Genomic DNA, 27,034 nt, shown 5'->3' with positions numbered 1-27,034 from the left:
TGAAATAAAGCTTACCATTTAACAGCCTTTCTCCTGCACATATCTATTGCTGGAATTTATCTATATTCTACTCATCTAATTATTAACTTAACATTGCTGTTAAAAGCATTCAAAGTGGCCTTACAGGAATACATAAAGTAACTAATATACATTAGACGAGAAAGAAAAAGGACGGGAGTAATGCTAGTGAATCAAACATATACAAAGAGGTCCTATAATTACGGGTTAAAAACAAAGTTGACTCTTGACTTAACCAGCAGTCAAGGTGAAAAGGGAAACATTTCACAGAGCCCATATGAAAAACCAGACATTTTTCCAGAAGCAAGATTATCCCTGGTGACTGTTCTCCGGCAGGCCCCATAATGTGACTTTGACTCAGAGATGGCTGGCCCACCGGGCGCCACTACCCCACATACAACTCGGACTTCTGAAAGCAAAACCCTAGGGCATGCCAACAATGCTTCCAATCGCTAACTCTGAAATAATTTTAACTTGCTAGTTGATTTACTACTTTCCGTAGATTTTTCACCAATAGAACACTCATATACTCACTCAATTTGAGAAACTTAGGTTATTTGGCAAAGATTTGGTAGACATTGAAAAATATACATACTCATTTTGAATTAGAAAATGGGAATCACTGGACAACATTTAACAGCAAGCATAAGATCAAAATAAGATAATTCTTATAAGTGGACATTAGAGATGGAAAAGGGGATGAAAGCTATTTTTAACTGTCTTATTGAGTTATAATTTGCATACCACAAATTAACCCAATTATTTTTAATATAACCATACAGTTGTGTAACCATCGCTATAACCCAATTTTAGAATACTTCCATCACCCCAGAAAGTTCCCTGGTGTCCATTTGCAGCAATAAATGCTCTACCCCCAGCCCTAAACAACAGCTATTTTGCTTTCGGCCTCTACAACTTTGCCTTTTCTGGAAATGTTCATATAAATAGAATTACATAATATGCATTCTTCTGTGTCTGGCTTATTTCACTGAACATGTTTTTCAGGTTCACCCACATTATTGCATGCGCCATAGTTTATTCCCTTTTATTGTTGTGTAGTATTCCTCTTTGTCGTTGAACCACATTTTGGTACTCACCTGTTGACAGACATCAGAGTTTTTCTATGTTTTGACCATTATAAATAATACCGTAATGGACAATGACATAACATCATTGTAAGGACATGTGTTTTCATTTCTTTTAGGTAAATACTTAGGAGTGGAATTGCTGGGTTGTATGGAAAGCATCTGTTTAATTTTCATTAAAAAAAATTGTCAAACCCTTTTCCAAAATGGTTTTTACACTTTGAGCTGGGATGCAGTAAAATATTTTATATTCCACCAGCAATATATGATGGTTCCAGTTCCCCCACATCCTCACTGACACTTGGTATTCTCTATCTTCTTTGTGATGGTCCTTCCAATGGGTACAAGGTTAAAGGGTTTTGAACAGAAATAATTTATTCAGTTTTCAGTCAGAAATAGGATCAAAATGTACCCACTCTCCCTACCTCACCCCTGCTCCCTGTATCTCCTTTTCTGAATAATCTCAGAAATAAAATTTTGTAGAATTTTAAGGCTGTGTACTTTCTTCCCCTTCTGATCTTTTTAATTCCCTGTTTTTCAGTTTCTCTTAAAAAATCTAAAACATGCTATCAACTTGAGCTTCATATTATATTAAGTAAGGGCTTACTGAAAAGCACCTTGGATTTGGTGGTGAGCAGGACAAAACAAAACCCTTCAACTACAGGGGACCTTCCCATAGCTTTCCCTCTAAAATGTTGACTAAAGCCGCGGTCCTGCCAGTAAACTTCGGTTTATATCCACTCCTCCTGAAACACAGATAATCTTTGCAGCTGTAAAACAAACCTTTGGATTCAAAATACGCTTACAAGGTACTGCTAATTTTCTTTCCCTTTAACCACTTAATTCAACTTATCTCTTTTCCATTCCTTGGCCATGAATTTAAAAAATGATGGTCTACTACGGCTTTAAAAGTACCCAGAAGGTAAGAAAAATATGTAATATGTGTGTGTATATTTATCATATAATTGGGTCTCTTACTTGGAAAGAATTTGACTGACAGATGCTAATTTCAACTGGAGAATATTTAAAGTAAATATTGCTACATAACTGTCAGAAGATGGTGTCAGGGATGCCGCCCAAAGCAAATTGCCACATTCCACATATAAATTAACAAAGGTGCACTTCAGCAGCCTTTCCACTAAGATACCTGCTGCCTTCTTATTGCCTGAAGGGCTTTTTTCAAACTTAATTGTGTAATAAAGTAACCTCATCTCCTACTGTGAAAGGTTGTAACACCTCTGGCAACCCTCGGGAGTGCCCCTGCAATACTTATCTAGTTGTGCCAGTTGTCTTTACAGAGGTTTTTGTGGTGTAAATAGGCAAGCAAGGGGAGACCGTGGCCCACAGAAAGGCAGAGATCCCCTGTTGCTGTCTAGAAAAGGCCAGCTGGTGCCAAGACACTCCGCCTAGGGGATGACCAGGATCTGGCCCTCGCAGAAATGACCAGATATTTGGAAGTTCCTTTACTTTAAAGATCATAGCTCAAGCCACACAAAAGTGATAATAAGTCACATTTGAATATATTCATCATGCTGCATGCATCTTTCAGGTGAACATAGTGCCTCCTTGCCTTGTATTAATAATTAAGTACTGCACAGGGAGTGTGGCTCAGGGGTTGAGCGTCAACCTATGAACCAGGAGGTCACAGTTCAATTCCCAGTCAGGGAACATGCCTGGGTTGTGGGCTCGATCCCGGGTAGGAGGCACGCAGGAGGCAGTTTAATAATTCCCTCTCATCGTTTTTCTATCTCTCTATCTCTCCCTTCCTCTCTGAAATCAATAAAAATATATTTTTTTAAAATAATAATAATAAAAGTACTCATCAAAAGTTTGCTTGCTAGTAGAGGATTAAAGGAAATGGATAGTTCTGAGCGTTTTCCAGTCTTGGTGCTCCATGAGCCTGTCTCTCGGCATACAACCTGCACAACTCTACAGGCGGCCTGGTTCTCTCTTGCGAACTGCGTTGCTGAGGTATCTTGGCTTCTTTATCCCGGAGATTCTAGAACCACACTGCTAATATCTGCTTCTTTAGACCCCTCCATTCCTTGTTCTATCTGATGTAAAAAATCACCGATGAAGCTGTGCATTGTTTTCAGTAAAGGAGTTCGTTTCCGGGTCTAAGAGATATTCTCCTTCTCGGACTGGATTTAAATATTTCCACTCTCTGAGACTCATCTTACATCTCTTAGCAGGAGTGGGAGCAGCCTGCTCTCATCAACTGTATGCACAGGCATAAGGTATTAAAAGTTTGGCAGATTCTAGTCTCCTTTAAGGCATCATGGAGAAGGGGTCATGAATACAGGCTCTAGAGCCAGGCTGCCTCCTGGGCTGGGATCCTAACCCAAGTTTTTTCATCTGCAAACAGAATGGATAATGGCACCTGCCTCACAGGGTCATTATGAGGATCAAATGTGTTAATACATGTTAACTGCCTACGGTAGAGCAGACACATAAACATGCAGTGTTAGCTATGACTCCTCTATTTCATTATCTTCAATTTTTATTTTATTATGCTCTATTATTCTGCTATTATTGTCCTGCATTCTATTATTATAGTCCTCTATGGATCTATTTAACATTTCTTCCTTATATCTGTTTATTATACAACTCACATTACTAATAGAACAACAGTTTGGTAAAAAACAAAACAAAACAAAAAAACACAAAAAAACCAACACTGCGTGGGAAGGTCTGTGTTTTAATTCTTCAAAGATAGTCTTTACACATATAAATTGATTTCACAGAGGAAGGGAGAAGCAGACATAGAAACATCAATGATGGGAGAGAATCATTAATCAGCCACCTCCTGCATGTCCCCCACTGGGGATCAAGCCACAACCCAGGCATGTGCCCTGACCAGGAATCAAATCGTTTCCTTCTGGTTCATGGGTCAATGCTCAACCACTGGGCAACACATGCTGGACACGACAGTCTTAAAATCAAGGAACTATGGAAGGAGTATTGTTAGTTCTCTATGGCTGCTATAACAAATTACCATAAAATTAGTGGCTTAAAACAGCACAAGTGTATTATCTTATAGTTCTGAAGATCAGAACTATAAGGGTTGGCGGGGCCACATTCTTTCCCAATGCTCTAGGGAGAGCCATTTCTTTCCCTTTTAGCTTCTAGAGCAGTGGTTCTCAACCTGTGGGTCGCGACCCCTTTGGGGGTCGAAGGACCCTTTCACAGGGGTCACCTAAGACCATCGGAAAACACATATATAATTACATATTGTTTTTGTGATTAAGCACTATGCTTTAATTTGTAACAATGAAATTGGGAGTCACCACAACATGAGGAACTGTATTAGAGGGTTGCGTCATTAGGAAGGTTGAGAACCACTGTTCTAGAGGCTGCATATATTCCTTGGCTGTGGCCATGTCACTGAAGCCTCTACTTCTATTATCACATCTCTTTCTCTGATTCTGATTCTCCTGCTCCCTAATCCCTTATAGGAACTCTGTTACTACACTACTCCATCCAGATAATTCTGGTTAATCTCCCAATTTCAAGATCTTTAACTCAGTCGCATCTGCAAAGTGCCCTTTGCCATATGAGGTAACATGTTCACAGGATCCAGGGATAGGAAGTGGACACCCTTGGAGGCATTATTCTGCTGACCACCAAGGGAAAAGCGCTGGCTGAACTCTTGATTTCACGTAAGCCAGCGGTGTCCAACCCGAGGTGATTATATGCTCAGGAGATACCAGTATTTGGCAGTATCTGGAGACATTTTGGTAGTCATAACTGGGCAGGGGGGTTGTTACTGGGCGTCTAGTGGGTAGAATCCAGGGAAACTGTTAAACATCATACGATGTGCAGGACAGCGGCCTCCTCCCAGCGAAGACTTATTCAGCCTAAAAGGTCAACAGTGATGAAGCTGAGAACCCGTGACTGAAAGCATGTGATTCCTGGAATCTCCTGCGTTTGGTGAGGTTGCCACACAATGGGAGCATTGCAGGACTTAGATTTATACAGAGACGTTTGAGGAATCACATACAAGCTCTATAACTCCATGTTTTTGACAATCTTATGTGGTAAATAAGAGATGAATAACATGACTCATACTTTAATAGTAGGGTTTTAAGCACTGCCCTAACTTGTTATTTGTTGAGTAGTTTGTTTTATTTTAGGTCTGGCGTAATCTTTCACACTGCTGCATTTCATATATAGACAAGTTCATTTCAAGTGTTTATTATAAACATCATTTTTACGGATATTATGAAGATTTAAACGCGTAGATGCTCAGATTGAAGTACCTAACGCCAAACAGATTTCAAGGTGACCCACAGCTTTCTGCAATATTTTATTTTTGCCTTACTATGGCCCCTCGACCTCACAGGATCAAAGAGAGAAGGACACTTGCATGGTATCCCTTCCACTGGGAGAAAGATTTTAACTTAGAATCAACATTCACTTATATGTAAGCATCTTGGCTTACGTTTTCAATACTTAATTTTTCAATTCTCAAGAATTTCTGTGCTTTGGTTTGAATTTTCCCTGCCCTTTAAAATAACTGATAGGATTGCTAGTAGAGGACTTGATATGTTTTCTACATTTTTTCCATCTTCCTTTTCTTTTCCATCCTTCTCCACTCTTCTCATTCTCTCCCTTTCTTGATTACTTTCATTCTGTTCAAGAGTTCCCCAACTGTTCTTAATTTGCAGCAACTTCAAAATGCAATGGTTGTATAGTCAATGGCAGAAAAGACTTCTTAACCAGCAAAGGACTGTGTGTGTGTGTGCATGGGTGTGAAAATGTTACCCATAAGGGTGAATTTGAACTTCATTTTTTTCACCCAGGAAGAATAATAACTATGAATATGAAAGTATTCTAACAGATTGTGAACCAAAAGAGCAGAATGAAAAAACATACAAAGCAACCTTGTTTACCACTGAAGCTATTTCTATTGTGTACATTTCTCTGCCAAGATACAGTTCTACAAAGCGTTTTACATTTGGTATGATTTCTAAGCTACAATGACATGATACAGGTTAAACACATTTTAATGAGTTGAAACTTGCCAAACAGTATTTAACAAGCCAAAGCCATACCCCTAAACATTAAGTCACACCTAAGATTCCAGATTTCCAATATATCATTGCTCATTGGGGTAGGTACCATGAGAGGAAACTGCTGGGATCTCTGTCTACCTACTAGTCAAAGGATGCAGTTTCTTCAAAAACCAAATGCAAGAAAAAAAGAGAGAGAGAGAAAAGAGTGTGAGGGAGAAGAGAAGAGAATGTGTAAAAGAGACTTATGAGACATGCCAGGTGTATTAAAGACGGAGAAACTTGGAGCTAATTAGAGGTCAATGCCTAAGTGCAAGTTTCTCAAAACCGGATGGTGTGAGCATATAACAGGGCAGCTGGTAGAGGGAAAGGAGGGGGAGGATTTGGGGAGAGAACAAATGGTAACTTTGACAACTTGGGCACATATCAGCTCTGGCACAGGGACCCTGGATATCTCCCAGCCAAAGCACCTGTACAACCATTTCCCCGGGGAAAAAAGGAACTTGTTTTATTTCTAGGAAAGCCCATGGACAGCAAATGACTGCTATCCCAGTCAGGTCTCCCTCAAGCTGCCCACATCATGTCTCAGGTGTATGTACAGCTAGTGCACTAAGACCCAGAGCTAAATAAATAAATAATCAAAAAGCAATACAGAAATGCAAAGGAGCACATACTCGGGATATTAGACTGTCACCTTTAATCCCAATATATTTTTCCATTATTATTTTGCAAAGGTCAGTGAATAACAGAAACACAGATAAGAATATCCACCAACAAATGGTTAAAAATCACTTGGAACACATTATTCCTTGGAAAGAAGTTGAGAATCTCTTGTCAAAGGACAATAATATGTTATTATATCCAGCTACTCCTTTCTTCTCCTGGTCAAGATGCTCTTCTTTTTTTCACCACACTGTAATGCACGGGACTTCTGCAGCTCCTCAAACTTCTCTGACTTTTCTTTTCCTTCTACTTTAGTTTTTTTTTTTTTATTCCTCACCAGAGGAGAGAGGATATTTTTCCCATTGATTTTTTAAAAAATATGCCATTATTGATTTTTTTAAAGAGAGGAAGGGAGAGGAATAGATAGAAACATCGATGAGAGCGAAACATCAATCAGCTGCCTCCTGCACGGTGGGGGGCTGAGCCCACAAGCAGGGCATGTGCCCTAACCAAGAATTGACCTCTTGGTTCATGGGTCGATGCTCAACCACTGAACCACACTAGTCGGGCCTTATTTCCACTGATTTTTAGGGAGAATGGAAGGGAGAGAGAAAAGAGGGGCGGGGGGGAGAGAGAGAGAGAGGGAGCAATCAGAGAGAGAAACACCGATGTAAGAGAGACACATCAATTGGTTGCCTCCCACATGCACCAAACTCAAGACCCTCTGGTGCCTAGGCTGACACTCTAACCACTGAGCAACACCATTCAGGACCTTCTACTCTAATTTGATGTTCCATGTCCTCTTAAGTTCAGCCATTACATCTCTTCTCTTCTCCTTTTGGGAACTCGAATACTCCTAAGGCTTGGCTATTGCCCCTGGGCTGACACATCCTAATCCATCCCATGAAAGACTCTAAACCTCCATCTCTACCTTCCTGCTGTCTCTCCGTCTTAGATGTTACCCCAGCTTAGACTCAACTTGTCCAAATCCGTATTCATCACATCTCTCCCTAAAACAAACTTACCTCCTAACTTCTCTACTTCTGTGTGAACTGACACCATTTTCCTGAGTCCCTTAGGTTTTAAAACTTGGCATCATTTCCAAATTATTCATATCCTTCATTTAGCAAGTCAGCTCTATCAAGCCAGCCAATTTTCTCTTCACACTGTCCCATAACTGTCTCATCCATCACAGGCCGACCTCCCCAATCACACCTGAATTACAGCAGCAGCCCCTGTAGCCCACCCTTCCTGGATTATTACTTCTCACTTAATCCACCAGTTTAGCATTGCCAGAATCACCTTTCAACATTTGCCTTACCAAGTGACCTGTTCAGAAAAATAACCATTTCTCTGTTATCACAACATCAATGCTAAACATAGATTTTCCAAGGTCTCAGCAACGTGCCCCTATCTCTTTGTCTACTTTTTCACTGCTTCTCAACAATATGATTTACTCCTGCTGTTCTTTCTCCTTATTGGGAACTCCCTCTTCTGTATCTCCACTTCCAAATCCTGACCCTTCTTCAAGGCCCCTCCTAAATGTTAACTTCTCCACGTAGCTTAAATGGCTCATGTCACCCCCTTCTTCCTTCTTGCCCCTCACATGACTTGCATGCTCACCATTTTATATATGCTGATTTTCTTTCTGCAACTACATGGCAAGCTCCATAAAGCTAGCACTATAGTTAGTTTTCTACTGCTCTACCATAAACTCCAGGGCTGAAAAGACTGAGGTCTTTTTAGAATAAACAAGTTAATTAATCTACTATTTAAATACATTTTTTACTATAAATAATTGATCTATAAATAAATGAATAAAATCATAAAGCAAATATAGAGATATAGCTATTAGCATTTGATTTTTAAATGTGATACATTAATTATAAGACTATTAAATTTAAAAGCCATCTTCTTACCTGATTTTATGCAGTCTGATGTCTTGCAAATACCATCTAGAAAAAGTAGGGTATATACATAAATATTTGTAATTACATTTTCTAATTTCTCCCTATCTTTTGTTCTTCTAAAAATTGCCAATTAAATGGTCAATTCTGTAAAGCAAGAACTAAACCTAGTATTACATGTCATTGTTAGTAGTTAGAAAGACATAGAGGAATAAAGTGGGAAAATCCTAAATTTGAAATTTTCATTATGAATAAAAATATATGTATTACATCATCTCTACCCACTAAGCTCTAGGTGTTTTAAATTGAAATAATCAGTTGTCTTAGTCCGGTAATCATGGTGGGGTTTTCGTTTTGTTTTTGCCATTAAGAAACCAATCTTTTCTAATCCTTATTGTAAAACACTTCTAAGACTCAAATGAGACCTCTTAAATTCCTGTGAAGCCCTTTAGAATTTCAATGACACAACAATACTGACTAATTGAAGCTGACCACAAAATTGTGTATACTTTAATCAAATAAAATTATACATTAGAACCCTCATAAAGTAAGCATGAGTGCATTAAATATACTTGGCAATTAATAATTTAGCTCAAACATAAAAGACACTGTACTTTAGTCAGTTAATTGTTTTGACATATTGATATTGCATTTTGTAACGGAATCTTTATAGCATTATCTTTCATTTAATTGTCTTTCTCCTTAACACCCTGGTAGATGGGAAACGTGTGAGATGAACAGTCCACTCTCCTCTGCATTTGTGTGTACAGGTGTGGGCGCAGCTCACCGTCATAGGTTGCATAGAGGGCTATCATGGTCACAGCGATGATGGTGAGGAGCAGGACGAGGACGGAGAGATTGATCTCCAAGGAGGTCCATCGCTGTTTCTTCTTTGGCTTTGGGGTGTTGATATCAGTTATATCCATCTGACTTTCTGATCTGCCCATCACCTAAAATCTGCAAAAAGTTATGAAATAATTTTTAAATATGAATAACCAATGAATAAAAAGATAAAAAGAAGAGGAACTATATATATAACATTCCAAATGCTAAATGTGGCTGAATAAAAGTAAAGGTTAATTTATTTTAAATGAGAAATACAACTTTTAGGTTGAAAGTCAAAATTTTTATTCTGACAATGAAGAATATAGAGGCAGAGGAATTGGATAGGTCCCTGTCACCACCTTTTGGTTCTTTTTTTAATAGAAATATTCACAGAACATTCAAGCAAAAGTAGACAAGAGACTCAGTTAAATACTTACATAGGATTCCTTCAGCAGTTCGTAAGCAAATAATTACTGTACCATCATTAAGGAGAGTTTTAAACCAACCACCCTTCTGAACTTTGGACAATGTCAAAGGTGAATTTTATATCTTGTTCCAGTGGCTTCCTTTATACTCTTGGAAATCAATGACTAATGTTTTGAGGTTTTGACTAAGCACTAATTTAACACAGGAGTACAGATTAAAAAAAAAAAGAAAAAAAAAGAAATAAACACCTGCAATAGTTTATACTTTTAGTCTTAAAAACAACTTTTGACTTTCCAGTTCAAAATTATGAGTACTGCTGATATGGTATCTATTAACTGGTTAGACAGCATTCTGACAAGGTCACTCATTGGACCAAAAGTCAGTGGTTAACCTCCATGAATGAAAGATATTAACCATAATCTCTTTGTGTAGCTGAAGAACAAAAATATGCTTTTAAAAAGTCTACCTTGTATGTCAGGGTAACAAGGGTTAAGATGCTATTTAACTTGTATTTAAATTAATATTTCTACTATTAATAGCTGACATTTATTGAGAACTTTCCATGTGTCAGTCATAGTTCTTCATGCTTTACGTGTAGTAATTCATTTAATCTTTTAAGGTGGATATTAATATTCTAATCCTATATCTTAGGAAACCAAGGCACAGAAAGATCAGGTAATTAGCCTAAGGCTACATAACTACAGTAAATGTTCTTTATAAAAAAAAAACACACAGGCATTTGGTCACTCTTTGACATAAAATGTTATCATCTTGCAATAAAAACTACATTAAATCATACTGCATAAGCTTGGGGGGGGAGGGGAGATTTAAGGAATATAAGCCTAAAAATCAAATGTCATTATGGTTCTTTTAGAAGCCAATTGATTGCCTATGGGCCCATCTACCAAAGCCCAAACAACTTCAATTTTCCTGCAGGGCTGTAGAAAAGAGCCCTGTAAACTAACAGATTAGCTTTTTATAGCTTGATACAAATTAAGCATATAATTTAGTTCCTAGATGAAGCCTCTGCTCAGAACTGCTGTTATAGTTAAAGATCTCAAACACACACAATTCCCTGAGGGTGTGTTTTGTGAAAATTGAGGCACAGGATAACGTAGAAACAGAGTCTACGTTGGAAGCGTGGCCTGGGAGATCCAGAAAATTACTAGAAATTTAATCTCTCTGGTGAATTATTAATAAGTGAACCACAACTGGACTTTAAAGTTCTGGATACAAAGTCTTAAGCATGCTTACATGAGGCTATAACCAAGGACAGACTTTCAAATAGAAATATTTTATTAGACCATGAAAACCATGTCTGCTCAATAAAAGTGGGATGTAATGTACCTGAATGCTAAAATGTCTTCCTTAATGGTTATGCAACTCATGCTGGCTTAGTCTCACACAGCCCCTGGGGTTATGATATGGAATTGCATTGATCGTGGTCCTCACAGTTTTAATAGGGGTGGTTGGGGGGGGGGACTTTTAACACTTGGACACCATACACAGAGATAAACAATAAAAAAATAATTTTGCCAGTCCTCCCAGAAGGAGTCGAGACTGACCTAGAGAACATCTGAATATTAATCACTTCGCACAAATATTTCCCTTTCTTGAGTATTTCTCCCCCTGCTCTAATACCTCAGAAGATAATCTAGAGAAACATTGTCCTGGTGTCACAGGACCCACTTCTGTCTCTAGTTCTTTCTTTGAAACGACCATCAGTTTCTCCAATAAAACTCAGTGCCAAGAACCACAGCAGCCGCAGGGGTAAATTAAAGGCGCTCTCTAGCACCACCAGGCTTCCGCAGGAAAACTGGGATCTTAATGGTTCTGCACCTAAGGTGGCAGGAATGGTTGTAGGGGGCAGTGACCAAAGAAGGTTCGTCCTTTTGCCTATGTCAAAAGAACATCAGCTCTGTACCACTTGCAAACTCTCCATCTTCTGGTAAGCCCTCTGCAAATTTCAGTTTTTGTTCCTCAGTAGCACTTTTTACCATCACTGAGCAAAAGCAGAAGTGATGCAAGTTGAACTTCCTAATTAATTAACTTTCGCATTCATTTCCAGATAGTTCTGGTGGAGCCAATATCTTCTTTTAAGGCAATAGGGGTCAGAATCTTGAACCTCAGGATGAAAGATACCATCAACTCCCAGTATCCAGCTCAACCACACCCAACATCATTTGAGAGTTTGAAAAGGAGAGCAATTACACAAAAGAATAAAGTTGATACTTGTAGTCCCCAAATAAAGCGAACTATGCCAAAACATATTTCACCTTAACTGCAGATGTTAGCAAGTTTAAACAGGAAGGAGAGACTAGATAATTTAAGAATTCTAACCCCAAAGAACCCTGTAAAGCAGCTTGACAACATCACCCAAAGAATAAATGATTATTTTGCTTAAGTAGAAGCTGACTTGCAAAGCAATATAAAGCAATAATGCTTATACCAGTGGAGAACACACACCACTTTATCACACAGTCAACTCCAAGAACTTAGCGCATACTTGGTTTGTTAAGAGGAAGTCTAAGTATAAACCCAAGCAGTTTTCATCTTCACAACACATTACAACATTTACAGTTCGCCAGGCCCTGAGGGTACACTCTGCCATTACAGTGTGCATGATGGAAACTGAGGCACAGGAAGCCGGAGAAACAGGTTCCAGGTTTAGATGGTAGCTTCAGAAGTCGAGGAGGCAGGTACTTCAACAGAAATCATCTCCTTATTTTCCTGGGACATTCATTTGTAGGTGTCTGCCCGGCCCAGAATATGGAGCTCTGGATATGAAGTCCCAACCACATTACTCCCATAGCCGTACAAGGAAAGACACTGCGTGGAGCCCAAGACACTGTCCGGGCAGTTGTTTTGGAGTGCGGGGACCCAGCCAATCATGCAACCCAGTGAAGAAGGCGCAGGCCTTCACAGCTGACTTGCGGATGAGGAGTTCCCAAATACTGACGCTGTAGGCCGGGTACTGCTTTTCGGTTTAACAAAATTACTAATTGCATCAGATGTGGTAAGGAACAGACCGAGTGGCTAAAGAGGACTGCCCGATTGCAATCTCCCTGATTTTCCAGTAATACAAATAGATGGCGATCGGTTGAGTCAGGAAACTTTCATTTACAAAGAAACTGCCCCCTCCAACCCCCACACCCCTGCCAACTAACCCTAGTATGATAAGTACCCCCATCGCATAAATTACATAAGAGGAAACTCTGATTCTAAAGCAAGGTGAAGAGGTGAGAAAATGAACAGCTCTTCAGGTCAGGGAAAGTCAAAATAGAAAAGTGAGTTGGAAATGAGGAGACTAGCCGACAGAAATCAAAATGAAAACAAACCTTGCTTTAAAAAAAAAATCAAAAAAAAAAATCTGTGCACAGCGGAATGGCAAATTCCCAGCCCCCAGATCTCGGTAACCGCTCCTAACTCCCCCTGGCAGCGGCTGCAGGCATCTCTGAAATGAACCTCCCGAGTCGACCTAACTGCACTTCAGAGCCCTCCTCCAGGTCACCTCCCGGCCCCTCTCCCTCCCTCTGCAGGTCCCGGTGCGGCTCCTTCCCGGGCACGCCTCCCTCGTCCACCGCCGCGGGGTCCCGGGCGCGGGGGTCGCGCTGGACTCGAGCCGCGGACCCTCCTGCTCCGCGCGCCTCGCGGGCAGCGGCTCCCCCCGGCCGGCTGAGCCCTCCCCGCGCCCGTCCCACGGCTCCCACCACCCCGGGCTCTCGCGCCCTTCGGACCCTTCTCCCAGGTGCCAGCTCGCCCTCCCGGGACTCACCGGTGCGATTCGGGAGAAGTTGGAGGCGGCTGAGCAGACGCATCCCGACCAATGAGCGCGCGGGGCCGGGAGCCCTGCCGAGCGCCGGGCAGTCCGCGCGTCCACCCGGACGCGCCACGAGCGGCGCGGGGCTCCGGGCGGCGGGCGGCGGCGCCGAGCCGAGGCCGGACTCCGGGGAGGTGACGGGCCCGCCTCGGCCCGGGCCCGGGGCGACGGGGTCCCCGCGCATCCCTCGGACCCGCACCCGGACAGACTCACCGTGGCCTCTCAGCAGATCCCGCGCTGGGAGTTGGGCGGCTGCTCCCGCCGGCGCTGGGTCAAGCTTCGCCACTTGCTCATCTCCGCGCCCCGCGCGTCTCGGCGCTCTCACCCCCCCGCGCCTCGCCGCTGCAGGACCAGCGAGAGGAGCAGTTCCCTGGGTGACCTGAAGGTTTCCGCTAGGTCTCCCCAATTCTGTCACATCATGCGTGGAGGCCGTGTTTGTGTGTGTGTGTGTGTGTGTGTGTGTGTGTGTGTGTGTACCCGCGCGCCCCACCCCCGGCCGGTGCCCCACCTCACCCTTCCCAAAAGAGCTTTGTCAAACATTCTTGGAATTGCTTAGCGTGGGGCAACCAAGAAAACAATACATCGCCTCTGATATTCTGTTAAGTGCTGATGAAGGTTCTATGTCCAAAGGATCTTCTCTCTTTTTCTCACATTCTTGTTTTGCTCTTTCTTGCTCATTTTCCTCCCTTCAATCCAAGTTTACTTGCTTCCTCATTTTCCTTTATTTTCTCGCCCTCCTTCCTTCGTGTTCTTATTTTCTTTGCCCCTCTTTCCCCTTTCCTTCTCTTCTGCCTCCCCCCTTCCTCCCCCACCCCCCATTTTGCTTTTCCTGTCTTCTTTCTTTCTTCCCTTTCTTTTCCTTGGGCAGATCAATACTATGTCAGGAGCTACATTCCCTACTGAAACTCACCACTCCCACCTCCTGACTCTAGGGAATCTAGAAATGAGCGTACCTGAGGGCTTGGGGATGGAGAGTGAGAGAGTCAGGGAAAAATAAGCTAATGTGTGTCTGCTCTAACTGCTAACATTAGCTGTAATGTGTCTGGACCCTTGTCAGTTTTTGTTTTTGTTAACCCTCACCTGCAGACATCTTTCCACTGATTTTTAAAGCGAGTGGAGAGTGGAAGGAAGGAGGAGAGACAGAGAGAGAAACACCTCCACTGAGCCAAAGGGACTAGGGCTGGGCCCTTGTCATTTTAATGCAGCCAAATAGCACACCGTTTAAGACCAGTGGTTCCTTCTCAAAGGGGCACAGGGCCTTTCCTTTATAAAAAAACTGCCTTGTTTTTAGTTCAATTATTCAATGCCAAATGTGTAAGTAGCTTTAACATTGATCCTTTTCCTCCTTTGAATCACATATAATTGCAAACACATATGTGGTAGGCAGTCAGACGCATGTGAGCAGAGAGAGCAAGGACAATGGGCCAGGTAGAGAACATAACCAGGACAGAGAGCAAGATGCATACCGAACAGCTAAACTGAGGAAACAAGGACCCATGGGGGTTAGACCTCCTCAGGGGGGGAAGTGAACGAACAAGGAGGCCTGAGAATAGCCCTTAAGCATTAAGCCCCCAGGACAAGAAGGTCTGACCTGCATCAAATCCCTCTGGGTCTCAGTGTTGTTTCAGGTCCAGAAAAGCAGCAGAACGACACAAGCTGACCTCAGGACCAGCTGCATTGACTAATGACCCCCTGCCCTAGTGCCAAGCAATCAGCGGAGACCACAACCTTAAAAGGGCACACCTGGGGAGCTGGTGAATATTCTATTGAGATTCTCACCTGGGACCTCCCCTAAAATCCCCACCCTTAATAATCCTAAGGACAGAGGACCAGGAACTGCGTGCTCTCCCTCTCTCTCCACTCCCCCCTAGGTGAGTTACCCTTACCCTTGGCTCTCCTGAGCTCAAGGCCCCTTCTTTTGCCTCTGTAACATGTTTCTTGAGACCATTTCCTCTACCACTCACTTCTACCTCTGTGACTTTCTAAAAAAAACTTTCTCTTGTAGCTTGAGTCTTGGCTCTGAATTCTTTCCTAGTCAGAACTCAGATTGCTGAACCAAGGTCTGGTCTGACTCCACCAATTTAGCCCCGGGTGCTGTTCTCACCACAGCCAACACATAGACACACACACCACCATCCAGAGAGAGCGGGGGTCGACCAGATGGCCTGGCCTGGACTTTGTCTCTGGCAGTGGATCAGAGTGATTGGATTGACCAGTTGTCTGTGGAGATGAGAGATTGAAGGTGGGGGCGGGGGCGGGGCCAAAGAGCAAATAAATGTTACATACACACACACACACACACACACACACACACACACACACACACACACCTTGGGAAATTCAGACTGATATATAGGTGGGTTTTTCTAAACTTGGCAATATCTCTTTTTAACATCAAAATGACTCACTGCTTGAGAGACCCTTTGCACTGATAAATTTTACACCCTTTTCATGGTAGAGAAAGCTGAAAAGAAAAAAAGTCATACTTAATAATGATAAAATAAATGGAATATAATAAATAGAGCATCATTGAAAGAAGTCATAACAATCATTAAATTAGATAAATATAGAGAAATCTAATGTATAGATTTCAAAGGTACTCTCTGTTTTACTCTTTATTGGTGTGTTTCGCAGACACTACTTAATCCTCACAGCAATCCTAAAATATGGGTGTAATTACCCCACAAATGATTACAAGGAGCTTGGCTAAGTTAAAACCACTGGGAAGTGTCTCAACTAGAATGTGAACCCAGTTCATTTTGACTCAAATGTTATCCTCATGTTACAGAATGTTTGAAGCATAGAAAGGTGATTTGCTAAAATACATTTTGTGAAAAAGCTACATCTTCCAACACTCCAGTGCTTAATTTTTATTACCCTTCAGCTAAATTACCAAAATGTTATTTCAACCTTACATAATCGACAAAGAATTATAATGAGTTACAAAAGTCTCTTTTCTTTCTCTCCCCCCCCCCCATCTATGTAGTCCTCAGTTCCTTCATAAGGAGTCCTGTGCATACATTGCTTCTAATTAACATGATAATGAATGTTGGTGGGGAGGGAAATGCCTTGGGAATAATCCCTAAACATGCATATGAACAGGAAAAGTTCCTAAACTCATATGCCTGGTCTTAACATTTCAGTTTAAACTTTTAAAGCTAGATCTGTCTTCTAGGTTGCACAAAAATTTAAAACAAGAAAAGTTTATTTGGAAGGTACTAGTATATCCTTGCAGTTCAGGAATACCTTAGTACCAGTAGAAAGTAAGATGGTTTAATTTGTTTATAGCACCTCTAAGCTGAAAGTTGAAAACAAAGAGAATTCATTTAATTTTTTTAATTAAAAGATTTGTAAATTAAAACTTTTTAGACTATTCAGTTATGAGTTCTGTGGACCCCAAAGAAGAAAAATTTCTTTGACATAAACCCTGAGAAGAAATTTGTTTACTGAGGTGGACTCCCCATGGTCAGCTTGTTACTGGTGGGGAGTGCTCCTCATCCCCAACAGTTGCTGGTGGGAGTGGGTTTCTTGCAATAACCTGAGAAAAGGAATTTTCTGAGATTTGCACAGGAGGATGAGATGTAGAAAGCTTTATTTCTGTGGAATTACACCCCTGAGATTCCAAGGTCCCATTTCCCTCTGTCCTGTCTACAGGATTATGTATTACCAAATTTTTATGAGCTTGCATTGGCCCTGCCCTCTCTGGCCAATGATCTCTGTTCCCAGGTTTGACTGACAGGCATCTTCCCTATATCATCCCCACTTTACTGTGCATACATCAATCTCCCTTTTGTTGGACCCCTAGTCCCAGTGATTTGTGGGGAATGGGCTGGTGGTTCAATAGGGAGTGTGAAATTGAGCTTCCTTGTGAAGCTGCCCAAATGATCATGTTTGTAATGGCTGGCCTCCCTTTTCCTCCTTTCCTAACTCTCTATATAAAAGCCTAAACAACTGATAACAACCGAACGACCGATCGACTGGTTGCTATGATGCACTCTGACCACCAGGGGGCAGAAGCTCAACGCAGGAGCTGCCCCCTGGTGGTCAGTGTGCTCCCACAGCCAACCTCCCCCCAGCTGGCTGCTCCCTGCCCCCACACACATTGGCCCTGATCACTGGCCAGGTCAAGGGATGCCACCCGTGCACAAATTTGTGCACCAGGCCTCTAGTTATTAATAACTAGCTAATTACATTGGTATCAAACTGAGGGCCCAAATTTTATGAATAATAAGAGTCTACTGGCTATTTGCTGACAGGGGCGCCTCAGGACTCTGTATACCAGGAAGAACCTCAGACTGAATTTGTTTACACCATCTGAGTCAACCACTGCAGAGAAGTCCTGCTTTATCTTTCAACCAATGGACTTATACTTGTTCTGTCCAATCAGAACTACACAAATAATATGCTCATTTGTATCTGTAGGCGACCAATCAAAACTGCATGATTTAGATCCATCAGAATGGTACAATTGGAAACCTCATTTACATGAAAGGAGTTACAATGGAAACTATGGGCAGGAAAATTCTCTCTACAAGGTGACTTTGCCTTCGTCTTAGTGGAGCACAGTTTATGTTGCTACCTGCATCTGTGAGTACCAGGCTGCAGTTCTTTTTGCTGAAATAAATACTTTTATTTCTTATTACAACCTAAAATTAATTTTCATTTAGTTTTAACTTGTTGCAAGAGAGCAAAAACAAACAAACAAACAAAAAACCCTACAGGAAGTCAATTTAAAGATTCACTCTTGGTAGAGGTACTTTATGAAGGGAAAAGATGGATATAGAGTATATAGCAAAAGAAAAAATGCATAAAGTTATTTTTAGACTCTGACTTTCAGTTGAAGTCTTAATCTCACTAACGTTTACCTAAGTTTCAGGATTGTATAAAAAATGCTAACTATCTTTCCAGAAGGAGGATATAGAAGTTTGAAACGATTTTCTTTTAAGGGCTCCAGTAAAGAATTCCCAGTAAGGAAACTCAGGAAACAGAGGTTTACATAGTTGTCCCAGGTCATGCCGTTTTTTGACTTACAGGAATGGAGGAAAAAAATAGTCCTCTTGGCTGTCATGTATAAGTTATTAAGCATGGAATGCATTGGTCTGGCAAGATGTGGAGTAGATTCTTAAAAGCTGTCTTTGTATGCAGTACTTATAAATGCTTGATAAAGTATTTTTTAAAGGTTCTTTAAATGCACCATTGAGCCAGCAAGAAAGTGAAGGAAAACTTTAGAAGCCAAAAATATGGGGAGCCAGGGATCCCAAAAAAGGCATTGAGTGCTAAAAATGGCACTGCCCTTTGGTCATCTACCTATCTTAGGAGGCCTCACCAAATCTAGAACTTCAACTTTCACAGGACTTGTAAATGCCAGGAACTTCATCCAAAGCCTAGTACAGAGCAAGGTGATATGTCAAATCAGAGATTTCTACACAAAACTGATACTACGGAAAAGAAACATCTGCAGTGAAAAGGTGAACTAGGAAAAAGAAGGAATAAAACTGAAACCCAATTCCCACACTCTCTCTACTCCCTCTTCCCACCGCCCCCACCGCCCCCATCACCAAACAAACATATTTGATTTTTTTTTCTGCCTTTATTCAGGCGGGTAAATTTACACCAAAAAGCTGTAAATTAATGATCAATCCAGACTTCTGATGATTTGTTGTAGGAAGTAAGGCTTGGATTTATACTAATTGTGTGGCATGAAAATTCCCGAGTTAAAAAGTTATAGTAAAGTGGACACAGCTAGACTATGCAAAACAAAAATTGAGTTATTACCACCTAATTCTCATGAAAGGAACTTCTTAAGGGTGAATTTATGAAGCCTAATGATACTAATAGAATATTTTATATATAAAGAAGAAATAATAAACCAAGAATATGGTAACAGCATAGGTAAGTCTGAACAAACATTGACTAAAAAACTGTTTGAGGATAAAAATACTGGATAATGGTGGTGTGTACATTAAGATAGTATTTATTAGAGTTAAGGCACTCCAAAGTGCTTACTTCGGTTGTTGGTAGAGCGGTTCAGAATAGGCCCCCCAAAGATGTGTCTCTTTGGCATTAGGTTGAGCTGAAGGCAATTGAGATCCTGCAGGCTCATGGGAAAGTTTTACCTGTCCCTTGAAGAATTTAAATTTGGGGACTTGCCAATAATAAGAATTATTAGCAGAGATAACGTCTTATGACCTATCCATAGGGCAAGGCAAACATCTAATTACTGAACATCTGTCTTCCTATTGTCCTGACGATGACCTTTCTTCCCTCACAACTCCAAGGTGTCTTGCTTTATCCTTAACTTAGAATGTCATGGATACCTGTGGGGGAGAAACTATTCTATGAGCTGAGTGCTGCCAGACCCTTGAGCTAAATTGGAGCCAGACTTCTGATTGTTTTCCATAAATCCCCTTAGAGACTATCTGATCAACCCTTCTCCTACATCCTAAGATATTCCGCTTCCTGGATCAGGCAGTTGCCCTGTCCCAGGCAAGCAGGGAAGGTATTTTCCCTTATCTGGGACAGCTCACCCTTCAGTACCCCTAGCTATCCTGCCCCTTTATTCAGGAGGGTAAATTTATACCATATAATCCTTTAGTGCCTGCAGCTCATATTTTATGTTCCCTCATATTTTATGTCCCCTCATTTTCCCTTTCTGTCTCTGAACTTCTCTTGTATGCATGGTTTCTGACTCTGTCATGTATGTATGTGGGGTTCCCATACATATGTATATAATTAAATTTGGTTACATTTCTTATTTAATCTGCCTCATGTTGATATGATTATTAAACCACTTGGAAGAACCTAGAAGGGTACAGAAAAGTTTCTTTATTCCTCACATTGAAAAGGAGGACACTGATAAATTTAAATCTTTATTAATTATACATGCAAAAATTACTAGTGTACTCATTGAAATAAAAGAAATAGAGTGCACAAGGTAAAATATTACAGCGAGGAAAGAACTAGAATTAAAGGCAATCTAATGGAAGATAAGGAAATAGAAAAATGAAATATTGGAAAAGGATATACAGGAAGTACAAAATAAGTGGGTTGAAATAAACCCAGATATATTGATCACAAACGTAATTGAACCTAATTCTTCAGTTAGAGGACAAAGATTTGTAATTCAATAAATAAACAATATTCAGCTATCTTCTGTTTAAGAGACATACCTAAAACATAAGACTAAAATAATTGAAAGCATAATGATAGAAAAAGATATATCAGAGAGAGCTGGTGCAGCAATATTGTAATCAGACAAAATAGACTTAAATTTTACCAATGAACAGAGTAATCAGTTTAGGAGGATGATTTAAATTTAAAATGAATTGTTTGTTTCTGGAATTTTCCATGTAATATTGTCAGACCACAGTTGACTATGGGTTACTGAAACCATGAAAAGTGAAACCTCAGATAAGATCTTCAAAATTTACTAGTTGGCCCTGACTGGTTTGGCTCAGTGGATAGAGCGTTGGCCTGCAGACTAAAGGGTCCCAGGTTTGATTCTGGTCAAGGGCAAGGTCCTTGTGCCAGGGAGGTAACCAATCAATGTTTTCTCTCACATTGATGTTTCTGTCTCTCTAGATCTCCCCCTCCCTTCCACTCCCTCTAAAAATCAATGGGAAAATAGCCTCAGTTGAGGATTAACAACAAAAAACAATTGGAAAATAAAATAAAATTTACTAATTGACTTTTGTTTTTTAACAAATAACATGAATCAAATATGAAATAATATGAAAGTTAAAAAAAAGTAACTGAGTGACAATAAAAACCTTGTATATCAATTGAAGCATCTGGGACATGTATTGCCTTAAATACATTGCTTTAGAAGACAATGCTGAAATTTAATGAGGTGAACATTTAACCTAAGAAGTTAAAAAAAAAAACAAAAAAACCCAGAGGAATAAATCCTAAAAAACTAAAAGGAAAGGAATAATTACCTTAAAATAATAACCTCATGAAAAGTACATAATAAGGAAGATCAACAAATCCAAAGTTGGATCTTTGAATAGACAAATAAAATTGGCAAGACTAATTAAGATGGGTGAGTAGGAGGTTGCAGTCACATGTGATGAGGCATTTATAAAAGAAGAAACCACAGATAAAGAAGAAATCAGGAGATGATGAAAATTTTATGGGCTGCTAGATCCAATATGTTTTTAAAATGAGATTAAATGGATGGATTCCTGGGAAAATACAAATCACAAAAATTGGTCCAAGAAGAAATAGAGACCCTAACTAATCCTATAATAATCAAATAAATCTAGCTAACAATACAACTCTTCTCATAAAGGGAGGAAAAAAGAAACAGGCATAGATGGTTGCTTTTTTTTTTTTTTAAGGCAAATTCTACCTCAAATCAAAGAAATGGACAATTCCATTCTCACATAAACTTTTCTAAAGAATAGAATAAAGAGGAATATTTGCTAATTCATTAATATGAGGTTAATATAACCTTGACACTAATAACAGAGGGGTATCTGAAGGGAAATTAAGATCAAACTCACTCTTGAGTTTCAAAATAAAAAATGCTAAAACAAAATGTTAGCAAATTGAATGCAATTAATGTATTTTAAAAATGCTCAAAAAACTGGGAATACAAGTTTTGTTCAACATTAGATATTGTAGTTAGAGGGCCTAGATGATGCAGTTAGAAAAGATGAAAGAAAGAAAGAAAGAAAGAAAGAAAGAAAGAAAGAAAGAAAGAAAGAAAGAAAGAAAGAAAGAAAGAAAGAAAGAAAGAAAGAAAGAAAGAAAGAGAAAGGAAGGAAGGGAGGGAAAAAGGGAGGAAGAAGGGAGGAAGGGAGGGAGGGAGGAAGGAAGGAAGGGAGGAAGGAAGGAAGGAAGGAAGGAAGGAAGGAAGGAAGGAAGGAAGAAAGGAAGGAAGGAAGGAAGGAAGGAAGGAAGGAAGGAAGGAAGGAAGGAAGGAAGGGAGGAAGGGAGGAAGGGAGAAATGGCGGGGGAGAGAAAAGAGAGGGAGAAAGGAAAGAAGGGAAGAGGGGGGAAAAAATGAAAGAACTAAGCAAGTAATAGAAAACTATCATTGTTTAAAAATAGTGTGATCACCAATACTGGAAAACCCAAATGATCAATTTTATATTTGTGAAAATGATATAGAATGGAAAGGTATTTCTTAGAAATCCCATAAATCTTCACTGAATGTTACTGAAGAAGACCAGGAAAGTTGATAACTGGAGTTGAATATTCAATATCATAAAAATATCACTTCTCAACAGATTTTTTTTTATCAGAAATGCAATAAGGTGATTAAAAAATGCTTATGGAAAAGCAAAGGGAAAAGTAATTTTAATAGTAATTTACTAATTAGTAATTTATTCATTCAAAGATAATAGATAATGGAATATAATAAGGTTACCAAAAGTAGACTCATGCATAAAAGAAAACTTGATATATGCAGAGTTGACATTACAGGTAAATGGGAAAAGAATTGAAAACATTTTAAAATAGTGATAAGAACTTCAGATGGAAAAAATATTGCATTTCTACACCATACAAAAAAAATGTAGTTCTAAATGAATTAAGGATTTAAATGTAATAAACAAAACCTTTTTAAAGTGTTAAAAATGTTAGAAGTACATAGAAGTGAATAACTTTATGACCTTGCAATAAAAAATAATTTCAGCCCAGATGGTGTGGCTCAGTGGCTGAGCATCAAGCTATGAACCAGTTCGATTCCTGGTCAGTGCACATGACTGGGTTGTGGGCTCTATCCCCACTGGGGACCTGCAGGAGGCAGCCGATCAATGACTCTCTCATCATTGATGTTTCTATATCTCTCTGCCTCTCCCTTCCTCTCTGAAATCAATAAAAATATATAAAAATAAAAAAATAATTTCAAAGCCCCAAAAGATCAAAACATAGAGATTGATAAATTTAATTACAAATTCAATTGTATTTCTGTTTGTCAAAAAAAAAAAGAGAGAGAAAAGAAAATGCAAAGACAATCAATGCACTAGGGAAAGATATCTCCAACACATAAAAGTGGAAAATTATTTGTATATAGAAAGAACTGCAAATAAAAGCCAAATAATTCTCCCAAGTGGAAAGACATAAACAGGCATTACAACAAAGACTAAATAGTAATGACCATAGCATATGAGAAGATACACAATCTCATTAATTGGTAAGTGCCAATTAAAACTCCAAGATACGATCAAATTTTACGCAACTCTCAAATACCGTTGGTAAGAGTATTAATTTGTGCAACCTGCCAGGAAGAAATACATGTCCTTGTAAAGGGCAAAGACATTATTTGCTATCTTTTCAATTAAATTTTGCGTGTTGGCTAGTACAAAGGTAGAAAACTTGCTCTGCAAAGAGTCAGGTAGTCAATGTTTTAGGCTTTGTCCACACGTTTTTGTTGTTTTGTTTTTACCACTATGTAAAAAATATTATTTTAAAAATCTTAGCTTAGGGGCTCTACAAAAACAGGCTACTAACCACTACTGGATTTGGCCAGCTGGCTGTGGTTTGCTAGGTTGTTGTGCCTCTTGGGTTGACTTTCTATTGACCATGCTGTTTTAAACTCTGAAAAGGTAGAAATTTTTCTTGACAGTAATGCTATTGAAAAGATAACCCCAGACATTGCATTTTATTGGTCTATAGGCCAATACAAATTTTGATAGGCCAACTACACTTGAGCCAATGGTTATGGAAAACAGTTGCATTAACTAGAAAAGTTGAAGAAGCACATAAAATTCAATCCACCAATTCTACCTTCAGATATGTACCCTAGAAATAAGCCTACACATGTACACCTGGAGGCTTTAATAATAATTACATTCATAAAACGAAGTACTAGAATTCTACACAGATTGTAAAATAACTAACTGCAGCTAAACTACAGCCAAATCATTATGGTATGCTCAAAAATAATGATTTTGTAGTGATGAATAAAAAAAACAAATCCTGTGCAGAATAGATACGAAGGAGAAAAGGATAGAATGATTACGGATTCAGGGGAGGCTTAGTTCAGTGGGTAACAGAAATGCAAACAAGCATTTATAATAGGACATATAATTTCCATAATTGAGTTGTATACAAGGTTCATTTAAAATATGTGACAGGACAACCATTTTTTTCAATTGCAGTTGACATTTAATATTATTCCATATTAGTTTCCGGTATACAGTATAGTGCTTAGACATTTATATAATTTACAAAGTGATTCCTTCCAGTAAGTCTAGTAATCACCTGGTATCATAGTTATTACAATTCTAGAGGCCTGGTGCATGAATTCATGTACCACTGGGGTCCCTCCTCCTGGCTTGCGGGGATTGGGCCAAAACCGGCTCTCCATTGTGAGGGGTCCCGATTGTGAGGGGTCCCGATTGTGAGGGGTCCCGATTGTGAGAGGGCAGTTCTCGGGTGACACACCCCAGAATCGGCTCCCTCCTCTCTGGTTCCGGGTGCGTCACCCAAGAACCACAGCTGCCAAGTCACCACAGCTTGGCAGCACCTGTGTTGAGCGTCTTCCCCCTGGTGGTCAGTGCACATCATGGCTACTGGTTGGGGCGTCTGCCCCCTGGTGATCATTGCACATCATAGCTACCAGTCGGACGGTCGCTTAGGCTTTTATATATATACTAGAGGCCCGGTGCATGAAATTCGTGCACTGGGGGGTGGGGTTCCCTCAGCCCAGCCTGCCCCTCTCACAGTCTAGGAGCCCTCGGTGGATGTGCTACTGATGGCCACAGTCTGGCAGCAGAGGCTCCGAGCAGACGTCCTGTGTGTGTGTGTGTGTGTGTGTGTCTGCTAGGGTCTGCCCCCAGTCGCACCACCACGTAGGCTCAAAGCAGTTGCTGTGTGTGTGTGTGTGTGTGTGTGTATGTCCACTAGGGGTCTGCCCCCAGCCACATTGGAGGCTCAGAGCAGGCACTGTGTGTGTGTGTGTGTGTGTGTGTGTGTGTGTCTGCTGGGGGCCTGCCCGTAGCCACACCATGGAGGCCTGGAGCAGGAGCCCCTCTGTGTTGATCTCTTAGGCTCCTGGCCTCCACTGCATGTTGTACTCTCCCTTGAGCTATGGCCAGGATGGGGGTGCTGCTTGCAAGCCAGGCTTTCCTGCTCCTGGATCGCCATGGCGACCAGGGAGCAGGCCCACCTGGGGGCTGCCCACAGGTGGGCTTTCCCGCTCCCAGGTCTCCATGGCAACCGGGGAGCAGGCCCAGCTTGGGGCTGCCCGCAGGCCAGGCTTGTTTTCCTGCTCCCAGATCACCATGGTGACCGAGGAGAAGGCGCAACTGGGGGGCTGCCCACAGGCTGGGCTTGCTTTCCTGCTCCCGGATCAGGCACAGCTGGGGGCTGCCTACAGGCCGCACTTTTCTACTTACCGATGGCCAGATCACCACAGCGACCCAGGGCCCAGCGGCACTTTCCTGCTCTCCAATAGTCATAGGGTCCCGGCTGGGGGTGGGGCTTAGCAGTGTGGGGCTTAGGCTGCACGGGGGTCCGGCTGGGGGCTCAGGTGGCACACAGGGGTCCCAGCTGGGGGCGGGGCTTATGCCCCGCTACCCAGGGCTGCACATGGGGCCTGGATGGCAGCTTGTGCTGTCCCTCCTTGCCTGTAGTATAGGATAGAGGCCTGGTGCACGGGTGGGGGCCGGCTGGTTTTCCCTGAAAGTGTCCCAGATCAGGGTGGGGGTCCCACTTGGGTGCCTGGCCAGCCTGGATGACGGGCTGATGGCTGTTTGCAGCTGGTCACACCCCCTTCAGGGTGGGGGTCCCCACTGGGGTGCCTGGCCAGTCTGGGTGAGGGCCTGAGAGCCGTTTTCAGGCTGGAGGGCAACTTAAGCTCCCAGCCTCTCCTTTTTTTCTTTTTTTTTTATTCTGGGATTTATTTACCTTCTATAGCTGTCACTGAAGCTGAGAGCCGGCTCCAGCTCTGAGGGCTGAAAGCAGGTTTCTGGGTCTGTTTGGCTTCTATAATTGAAACTCTGTTGCCATCATAGCAGCTCTAAGCTCTGAGGCCGAAGCTGGCTGAAAGCAGGTTTCTAGGTTTGTTTGGCTTCTATAATTGAAACTCTGTTGCCATCACTGCAGCTCTAAGCTCTGAGGCCAAAGCTGGCTCAAAGCAGGTCTCTGGAGCCTGTTTAGCCTCTATAATTGCAACATAGTTGCTTAGAGTGCAGCTCAGAGCTGGGCTGCAGCAGGCGGGAAACCTTGGCTTCCTCCATCACTGGAGCAAGCAAGCCCCCCTGTTCACTTCAGCTGCGTGGCTGGCCGCCATCTTGGTTGGCAGTTAATTTGCATATCCTGCTGATT

The 27,034-nt window shown here is 41.2% G+C and overlaps 1 protein-coding gene across 4 annotated transcripts in view; it reads right to left on the bottom strand.

The window, feature by feature from the left end:
• The window catches only part of MME (membrane metalloendopeptidase), a 96,297-nt gene extending 82,091 nt beyond the window's left edge, over positions 1–14,206 (bottom strand). Inside the window, exons 1-3 of one of the 4 annotated variants that reach the window (XM_059686857.1) lie at positions 13,970–14,206; positions 9,473–9,642; positions 8,698–8,733 (exon numbers count right to left, since the gene is read on the bottom strand). In XM_059686857.1, the coding sequence (XP_059542840.1) occupies positions 8,698–8,733; positions 9,473–9,632 (196 nt within the window). In that variant the 5' untranslated portion in view covers positions 9,633–9,642; positions 13,970–14,206. Of the gene's footprint in view, positions 1–8,697; positions 8,734–9,472; positions 9,643–9,947; positions 10,068–13,274; positions 13,399–13,711; positions 13,891–13,969 lie in introns of those variants that run through there. The other 3 variants (XM_059686859.1, XM_059686860.1, XM_059686858.1) reach the window with 3 other exon arrangements.
• Between the last annotated feature and the right edge of the window lie 12,828 nt (positions 14,207–27,034).

Source organism: Myotis daubentonii, chromosome 3 (genome assembly GCF_963259705.1).
Source record: "Myotis daubentonii chromosome 3, mMyoDau2.1, whole genome shotgun sequence".
Lineage (NCBI taxonomy): Eukaryota > Metazoa > Chordata > Mammalia > Chiroptera > Vespertilionidae > Myotis > Myotis daubentonii.
This window is presented reverse-complemented; position numbering and strand designations above follow the sequence as displayed.